Below are 10,335 nucleotides of genomic sequence, written 5' to 3'. Positions count from 1 at the left end.
TCACCAACCAGTGACTTTTTTTAAGATAACGTAACCTATTTCTAAAAAAAATTTAAAAAAAAGAACATATCCTACTTCTCTCGCATCCGCGATTATTTTTTTCTGTCAACCGGTGCGAATCGTCACGCATTTGTACCGATTTTTAATCGTGTCACAATGCATCGTTACATCCCTATTTGTCACCATCATTTATTTTAAACTTGTACATACCTTTTTTTCTTAATTTGTTTTACGCCCTGATGCATGGTTCTGCAGGGGTCTTTGCACTCCTGCAGGCAAACACAAACCACCACAATTACATAATTGTGACTTGAATTGCTTTTACAAAATTTGAAACATCTAGGTCTTCAACTGTGCCAAGTGTGCACCGCTCCTTATTGATGATTGGCTTGTTGGTCTTTGGTACTCCTGAACTTCCTTTTCAACCTCCTTCAAAAATATGCCGGCCACCAGATAGCCATTGTATTTTTAAAGACAAGAAGAGTGAGGAAGCGATTGTGTCAGAGAGCAAAGACAACTCCTCCATGGATGAGAGTGTGAATGAACTGTTGTGGACATGTGGAGATGGGGCAGGGTTTGGCACAAGGACCATGCTGGGTCTTTTATAGTCCTCTCTCTGTGCTGTGCCGCCTGCTATCCCAACAAAATTCAGAGGGGGCTCCTGAAGTCCTCACTTCATGTAATCTGGAAACAAAGGTGGTAGTGTCATGTGCCTCACCTACAGCTAATACTTTCACTTACCAGGTGATCAGGTCATTACCTTGTGGACAGTAATCTCCTCAGATGGAAAACCTTGGGTCCATTGCCCAAGGTGTTACAGCCTTGCTTAAATTAGCTTTAGGTTTTACTTGCTGGCCAGTGGGCTGTTTCATTTGACACCTCCCACAGTTTGTGGTGCAATGTTTGTTTTTTCACAGTCTTCCCAAGTGTGCCTCTCTTGGGGACCTCTGGGCTTTCTCATGTCTTTAAGGCTCTTTAGGTAAGCCGGAAAAGCAAACAAAAGCATATCTATTATATGGTAAGTGGATCTCACATTACCCTCCCATTTCAATGCAGTCGCCAGTGTGGGCCACTTTCCAAGTGACTGATATTTTCACAGGGGCCAACATGTCAAGGGATGGTGTAATTGATTGTCTTGGATATTTGAGTATGCCACTTTCCCTAGTTCAGAGACCCCCTAATGCTTCCTTCTCCAGTTGTATAGCTTACTCGTGTGGTGAGGTTTTGACACATGACAGTGAAGCAGGATAGACATGTGGTCATGGTACATATTAGGACAAGGGCATTGAAGGCCATATTTTCCACTGAATGAGACACATGTTAAAGCTAATGCTATATTAAAATTGCCCTTCTTAAACACTTAATGCCTAAATATATAAATAAAAATGTGGTTAGATGCTTTCTGCTGCCTTTCCCATAGGTCACTTTATGCACACATGCTCTTAAGTAGCCTTTGAACAAAGGATGTTATTTTTGTTGAAAAAGGATCCCTGCTGAAGTTTATCCAAATGAAAACCTCAAGGCTGAAATCATTGGTTCTCCAATGAGTTTATTGAGTAAAGCTCTCCTTGCTCCACAGAGGAGTTTTGATAGTTGCCTGCAGGAAAGCAGTGTTTAAAGGATAACATATCTGTTTGAGTAAGTCTTTTTTATCAGCTTCTCTTTATGTTTTGGCTTTTTTAAACATGGCTGAAAGGCAAAATCTTCTCAAGTGAACGTTTCCTGTTCTTCCTTTTATGATCTTATTACTTAAACAGGAAGAGATTATTAGTATTATTTGATATTATTGAATTTAGTTTCGATATTTTTCTCAGACTTTTGGAACCCGAGGCAACTGCAAGAGCCAGACTCGACAGAAAAAAATGCCCTAAATGAGAAATTGAGAGTTGACAGCGCAGGTCATTTAACTTTCTTTTACGATACTGATCTGCTATAGGAGTGTATCCAACAAACCTGCGTCTGTTCCATCTGGCTTTGCTGTTAGCCCCTGCAAGAATGCAACAACTGACTGTAGATTTCCCAAATACGTGTACATAGCGCAAAACCATTGAACCAGAGCAAGTCTTTTTATCAGAAAGATCCTGAACATGGCATGTCAATTGAGTGTACTCTGTTTCCTTGGACCTCTGCCATTGCACCCTTGAGAAGGGCACTTAACCTGAATTACTCGGCACAAACTCAACTGCCAGATTGACTATAGGAAACATACAGGGTACAGATAATGACAATGCTGCATGGAAATTGACTTAAATGTTGAAGTCAATAAGTCAACATAGTAAACAGTCACATTAGGCTTGCACCTTGAATTTTAGGAATAGATGGTTTGTCATCTTTGCACCTTCCTGAAGGATATACATTTGTCACACGTATATTCTCACTCACATATATTGTCAGCAGCCAACATTATGCACCTTCATGACTTGAAATTGGCCTCAGGCATCTTTCTCTTCTCTCTCATCCAGTCTTCTTTTCTTTTTTTTGTCTGTCTGCCTCCCTGGTGTGTTTAGTTGGTCAGGAGGCCAGCCAGAGCAGGGCTTTGCTGGCAGTAGACAGCTGCCAAAGCTCTTTCTGTTCTACCAGGATATCCTCTTGACTCCACACGATGCCAACAGGGACCATCACATCTAGTAATCTGGCATAGGTCATGGAGCAGCTGGGTGCACGTGCTATGCATGCCCATCCACTGTCTTAAGGAGCATGAAGTTGACTTTGGGTTGGAGCTTAAGATTAGTTGACTAGCTGTGCAGCCACTCCCTGCAAACACTGGGTCACAAATTGTCAAACATAATGATGTGTGTGATTTTCCTCCAGACTCATTTTCCAAACTGTAATTGCTGAATTGTCTCTGTTAATCAACATGTGAAATTTTAGACAAAAGTTGGGAAAAATATGATCTTTCCAGAGCAAGTTTATTTTGGTTTCTTTCCTGCAAATAGTCTAGATACTGATTTCCAATAGCGATAAAATTAATTAACTTAGAAATTCCTTTATATACACTTTCATTTGCACCTCACTTCTCCTTTATTCAGTCATTACATTGGTTGCATACTTGAACATGCATTTAGATCCTCCATCATCAATCAGTTTATCATCAAATCTTACATGTGTCTGAAGTAATTGTTAAAAGCAACTGCAGGTTTTTCTAATAAAACATTAACCTTTCTTTGTGCAAGAATGTGTCAGATGTTGGTGCAGGAGGTTCAGTCATAGTTCAATCACCCAATCCAGCCTTCATCACAAAGTTTAGCGTCCATAATTGATTGAAAAAGCATTTGTATCAAAATCAGAATTTCACACAATAAAACTATGTTGCTACGATGCCAGGTCTCACTGTAGCATTCTCAGCTTTGCAGTAGTCTTCTGTCCACTGAACGAGCCTCCTGCATGATTTTGCAGCATTGTCAGCAACATTATTGTTAGTCTGAAAGCCTTTCTTTTCATAACCAGTCTTATCTTTTCATATTTAGGGGGATTTATTGGATGTATACTATCCCGGATCTCAAATGAAACGACACTTAAATAAATAAAAGATAGATAAAACTGCTTACCTAATTTTGTTTACCTCTGGAATTGGCATATATAAACCTTACATTTACACACTTTTGAAGGTTTTAAACATGTGATACTGTATGCTCTTCCACCTTGTAAAAGTTGCTGACAAATTTCTTGTTAATTAGTTATTCTTAAAAAACAATAATACAGTAATACAATTATATATAATAATATAATAATGCAGCCCATGCAAGTTGTCAGTCATTGCACTGTCCACTCTGCACAACTAGTCAGAGTCAGAAGTCACTGTAACTATTCAGGCGTGTTGCCAGAGAGCTTTCCTGAGTTTTATGGCTCTCCAACAGTGACTAACATGGCTGGATTCCAGCAGCGGGAATACAGTTGACACAGACACAGGTGATTAAAGATTTTTTGACACCCTTATGCATACATAAGCCGCTTTCTCCCATACACAAGGCGAGGCCCCCGTTCTGTATGACCTAGAAGAAGCTAGACTGGGTGACCCAGTGGTCATCCTAGGAGCCATCTGGCAACCCACGTCTTGTGTGGCTTACCCTTCCCACTGCCTCACGCAATTCCTTAAGCAAGCATAAGTGTGCTTAGGAGGACTTAATCTGAGAGAAACTGGTTTGGGCCACACTGTCGGCTGCCAGTGTGGATGCATCGGACTATTCGTGGGTCATGATTAAAATCTCTGGATTGGATGTGCCCTGTTAATGAAGCGTGGCACGTATGAAGGTGTTCATACTAGCTAGGTATTAAATAAATGTGGGATTCTTAGTAGTATTTCAGACTACTCGTGTTATCATGACAGCCCAGCTTCTAAAGCTGCACTGAAAACTTGACAAGTCATCTGGTATCGGTAAGATCAGTTGTCTGATCTGACCCACGATAGAAGGCATTTGCCGCACTGTGAGAAGCCCCTGGGTGTGTTTTGAGGCAAGGAGGGGAAGTGAGAGAAGCTTGAGCCTGTCTGCACTTGCACAGAGGTCACTGCTGGCCTTTTGACTGTCTGCCAGTGCAGGGGCCAGAGTCTTCCAGAAGAGGGCCTTGGCTACAGGCAGACAAGTGAGCCAGCCAGCCAGACAGGCAGCCAGCCGCATCGTCTGCAGTCTAGGTCTGGGGCTAGAGCCTGGACTAGGGCAGCTCAAGTTACCCAGACAGATTTGTTAACACTGTTTGGGTCCGCTCGGCTTTCTAGCCAGGCCTCTGAGCCAAACGTGGCTGAGGTGACTTAATCTGTCATTAAACTCACATTACACCCGGACAGAGACTCAGCTCAGGGGCAGAGACAGCACTCACTCTCCCACTCACTGGCATGGCTGGCTGGATTTGAGCAGACACAAAGAATACCCCCTCCTCCTCCTCCTCCTCCTCCTCCTCCCCACCCTCTTCATGCCACACACCATGGCACAGCTAGACAGCCTAGCACGGTCTAGACAAAAGCAATTTCACTTGAAGTTGAAAAGTCATTTGACAGTGTGATAGGCACCTGTGTGGAATGGTGGTGTTTATGGGGTGCACAGATGTATTTGTCTTCTTGAATTGGAAAAGACTTATTTTAGGAATTTGTTTTTATCATCAAACTTGGTTTTATATGTGCAGAAATATGTAGGAATACTATGTGGATGCTCAACAGATTGTGATTCAAGTCATAATGTAATGTTTTGCATGGCTTCACAGCATTGGTATTTCTGCAGTGATTGATGAATGTCCCCTTTCCAGCCTGTGTGCAAACACTTAATGTGAAAACCAGATTACAATAATTAGTCAAAGAAACCAAGAGAAAAAAAGTCTACTTCGGAATGTATCATCAAGCTCTTCATACTTTAACAAGATAAATATTTTAATATATTCTCTCACCTTTTTAAATGATTTATAAATACTTACAATCCATATACTAATATAGACACATTCCTTTATACCTTAACAAACACAAAACAGTGAAACTGGGCATGAAACTGACTAAACAAGTGTACATGGTTGGAAATTGTAGCTCTATTGCATCAGTGACATTATTAGCATTTAGATTTTTTTCTCCGAGCTGCTGACAGTAACATTTGTCTTGGTACATTCCTCACAGACAAACAGGAGGAGATGGCTGAACTTCGTTCACATTGGGCAAACGAAATTGCTTCCATTACTCTCGGCTTGAAAATGTCAGAAACCCTAACAACCTGCAGTACCTTCAGTGGAGGTCTAAGACATTGTTTCCCTCTGCTGAGATTTGTTTTTACGTAACAGCTGGTTCTGGTTCTCCCCTCAACCTCACTGCGCCCCCACTGTCATGAGCTGCTAAAAGCCAACATATGAACTTTATAATCAACTGCTACAAAGAGCCGTGCCAAGCCAACAGGCCACAGACTTTTCAGATAAGAAAGCAGTTTTGTTTTGTTTTGTTTAGTTCAATTATATTTTACTTTATTTGATTTATTAACTTTGGTTGCATTCTGGTTGCAAAGCTGTGTTTGGCAGTTTCATGGCTGTGCCTTCATGTATTTGTGAGTAATTATGTGAAGAAAACACATTGTGTATGGAAAACAAATTGATGTGTGGACAGGGATGATGCATGGCGCTGTTCTTGGCTTCAGTGTGTGAGTGTGGCCTCTGAAAACTGTAGTGCAAAAACAAAAATTTAAATTACAAAATTAATCCTGGTCATCACTTTTGTGTTTGTTTGACATGAAAATTTGCAGATAATTGGCCTTACTTGATGCTGGTTTGAGACTAGTGGTATAGCTGTTAATTTAAACATTTAAAAAAAATAATCAATTTATTTGAATGTGAATGAACATGTCATTGCTGATATTTAAAAGATTTTACCCATCTAAATATGACTAGACACACTATTTAGTTAATACTGCATGTTTTGACTGACCAAATTCTCTTTTTTTGCCGGCAGGTCAAGAAGTACTTTGAGCTGGAGCCCCTGGCCAGAGGGAAGCGCTGGATCCTGGAGGGCAGCACCACTGACAACATGGAGGCAGTGAAGGAGATCTTTGGTCAGTTCATTAGCCTGTTGGAAGACAAAGACACAGAGCCTGCAAGGATATGATGCTAACGCTGCTAATACTAAGAGACATTAGCGGCTAACAACAAAGAAACACCACATCCTGCTGGTGCCCATGTATACACACTCATGCACAAGCATGTACACACAAAGAAAATAGAGCAGATGTTGTCCTCTCTCTTTGAGAAGTGTATTGTACGTTATCCTCCCTTCACTGAGCTCTCATTTTTCAAATTGGAAAATTGGAGTGTGCGCAAGCAACAGTCAGCCACTACAACCTGACAGAGGAGAGCCGCCATTAAACCCACCCAGTATAAAGCAGTTTGTCAAGAAAAATCATTGAACTTTGCCAGAAATGGAAATCTTGTTTACTACTGTCTGTGCCATTGTGATTAAACCAATGGCTTGTGGGACATACGGCATTCCTTCAGTCATCTTCGGACACTAACACACACATTCTCGCTCTTACACACACACACACACACCCACACACACACACCCACACTCAAACACTCACACAGGCGGGTGGTATATTTTGCACTACCAGATAGAAACATTTTGGATAAATTTTTACCACATGTGTGACAGTTAAATTTCAATCCATTGTTGTTATGATTCCACAGTAATTCCTTATGTGAGCGAGTTACAAGGCATTTTAAAGTAATTACAGTAAAAATACATTTTCATAATAAGCAGATTGGTGACAGTGGTCATCCTAGGAGCCATCTGGCAACCCAACGTCTTGTGGTGGCTTACCTCTCACTGCTCCACGCAATTCCTCTAAGCACAGCATAAGTGTGGCCTTTAGGAGGACTAATCTGAGAGAAACTGGTTATGGGCCACACTGTTCGGCTGCCAGTGTGGATGCATCGGACTGATTGGGGTCATGATTAATCTCTGATTGGATGGTGCCCTGTTAATGAAGCGTGGCACGTATGAGGTGTTCATACTAGCTAGGTATTGAAATAAATGTGGGATTCTTAGTAGTAATTTCGACTCTCGTGTTATCATGACAGCCCAGCTTCGTAAAGGCTGCATGAAAACTTGACAGTCATCTGGTATCGGTAAGATCGTTGTCTGTCTGGACCCCGATAGAAGCATTTGCCGCACTGTGAAGAAGCCCCTGGGAGGGGGGTGTGGTTTTGAGGAAGGAGGGGGAAGTGAGAGAAGCTTGACCCTGTCTGCATTGCCAGAGTCACTGCTGGCCTTTTGACTGTCTTGCCAGTGCAGGGCCAGAGTCTTCCACCGCAGAGGGCCTTGGCTAGGCAGACAAGTGAAGCCAGCAAGCAGAACAGGCAGCCAGCCGCCATCGTCTGCAGTCTAGGTCTGGGCTAGAGCCTGGACTAGGCATCTCAGTTACCAGACAGAATTTGTTAACACTGTTTGGGTCCGCCTCGGCTTTCTAGAAGGCCTCGAGCCAAACGTGGCTGAGGTGATTAATCTGTCATTAAACTCACATTACACCCCGGATCAGGACGATCAGCTTCAGGCGGGCAGAGACACACCTCACTCTCACCACTCACGTGCACTGGCTGGCTGGATTTGAGCGACCAAACCGAATGACCCCCTCCTCCTCCTCCTCCTCCTCCTCCTCCTCCCCACCTCTTCATGCCACACCCACCATGGCCCACCTTAGACAGCCTAGCACGGCGTCTAACAAAGCCAATTTCCACTGTGAAAGTTGAAAGTCATTTACAGTGGTGATAGGCACTGTGTGAATGGCTGGGTGTTTATGGGTGGCACAGATGTATTTGGTCTTCTTGAATTGGAAAGACGTATTTTAGGAATTCGTCCTTTAATCATCAACACTTTGGTTTTATATGTGGCAGGAAATATGTACGGAATACTAATGTGGATGCTCAACAATTGTGATTAGTCATAATGTATGTTTTGCAATGGCTTCACAGCATTGGTATTTCTGCAGTGATTGATGAATGTCCCCTTTCAGCCTGTGTGCAACACTTAATGTGAAAACCAGATACAATAATTAGTCAGTCAAAGAAACCAAGAGAAAAAAGTCTACTTCGGAATGTATCATCAAAGCTTCTTCATACTTAACAAGATAAATATTTAATATATTCTTCTCACCTTTTTAAATGTTTTATGAAAACTTACAATCCATATACTAATATACGACACAATTCCTTTATACTTAATAACACAACTGAAACTGGGCATGAAAACTGACTAAACATAGTGTACATGGATTGGAATTGTAGCTCTATTCGCACTCAGCAATCCCCGACATTATCTAGCATTTACGCATTTTTCTCCGAGCTGCTCGCAGTAACATTTGTCATTGGTACAGTTCCTCACAGACAAACAGGAGGAAGACTTGGCTGAATCTCGTTCACAATTGGCAAACGAAAATTGCTTCCATTAACTCTCGCTTGAAAATGTCTCAGAACCTTAACACCTGCATACTTACAGTGGAGGTCTAAGACATTGTTTTCCCTCTGCTGAGTATTGTTTTTTACGTAACAGCTGGTTCTGGTTCTCCCCTCAACTCACTGCGCCCCACTGTCATGAGCTGCTAAAAGCCAACCATATAACTTATAATCAACTGCTACAAAGAGCCGTGCCAAGCCAACAGCCACAGACTTTTCAGATAAGAAGCAGTTTTGTTTTGTTTTGTTTAGTTCAATTATATTTTACTTATTTGAAATTATTACTTTGGTTTGCATTCTGGTTGCAAAAGCATGATGTTTGGCATTTCATGGCTGTGCTTCATAGATTTGTGAGTAATAATGTGAAGAAAACACATTGTGTATGGAAACAATTGATGTGTGGACAGGGATGATCATGCGCTGTTCTTGGCTTCAGTTGGTGAGTGGGCCTCTGAAAACTGTTTTAAAAGTGCAAAAACCAAAAATGTTTAAATTACAAAATTGAATCCTGGGTCCATCACTTTTATGTGTTTGATTTGACATGAAAATTTGCGATAATTGGCCCTTACTTGATGCTGGTTTGAGACTAGTGGTATAGTCTGTTAATTTAAACATTTAAGAAAAATAATCCAATTTATTTGAATGTGATATGAACATGTCATGGTTGCTGATTACTTTAAAAGATTGTTTACCCATCTAAATATGACTAGACACACTATTTAGTTAATACTGCATGTTTTGAGCTGACCAGATTCTCTTTTTTTGCGGCAGGTCAGAAGTACCTTTGGAGCTGGAGCCCCTGGCCAGAGGGAAGTCGCTGGAATCCTGGAGGGCAGGCATGCCACTGACAACATGGAGGCGAGCTGAAGGAGATCTGTTGGTCAGTGCTCATGAATAGCCTGTTGGCAGAGACAAAGACACAGAGCCTGCAAGGCCATTGATGCTGAACGCTGCTAATACTAAGAGACAATTAGCGGCTACAACAAAGAAACAGCCACATCCTGCTGGTGCCCATGGTATGCACAACTCATGCACAGCATGTACACACAAAGAAAATAGAGCAGATGTTGTGTCCTCTCTCTTTGGAGAAGTGTATTGGTTACGTTATCCTCCCTTCACTGTGAGCTCTCATTTGTTTCAAATTTTGGAAAATTGGGATGGTTGCGCAAGCAACAGTCAAGCCACTACAACCTGACAGAGGAGAGCCGCCATTAAACCCACCCAGTATAAAGCAGTTGTCAAGAAAAATCATTGAACTTTGCCAGAAATGGAAATCTTGTTTACTATGTCTGTGCCATTGTGATTAAACCAATGGCTTGTGGACATACGGCATTCCTTCAGTCATCTTCGACACTAACACAACCATTCTCGCTCTTACACACACACACACACACCCACACACACACACCCACACTCAAACTGGCC

General features: G+C 41.8%; 1 protein-coding gene across 1 annotated transcript in view; it reads left to right on the top strand.

The window, feature by feature from the left end:
* arl15a (ADP-ribosylation factor-like 15a) overlaps positions 1-7,212 on the top strand; it is a 94,471-nt gene extending 87,259 nt beyond the window's left edge. The window contains exon 5 of the mRNA XM_035657946.1: positions 6,416-7,212. Within this exon, the coding sequence (XP_035513839.1) occupies positions 6,416-6,568 (153 nt within the window). The 3' untranslated portion in view covers positions 6,569-7,212. The remainder of the gene's footprint in view (positions 1-6,415) is intronic.
* The last annotated feature ends 3,123 nt before the right edge of the window (positions 7,213-10,335 follow it).

Source organism: Morone saxatilis, unplaced genomic scaffold (assembly GCF_004916995.1).
Source record: "Morone saxatilis isolate NCDOM2014 unplaced genomic scaffold, NCSU_SB_2.0 Contig16, whole genome shotgun sequence".
Taxonomy (NCBI): Eukaryota; Metazoa; Chordata; class Actinopteri; family Moronidae; genus Morone; species Morone saxatilis.
The sequence above is the reverse complement of the archived record's forward strand: the minus strand, read 5'-3'. Positions and strand labels throughout refer to the sequence as shown.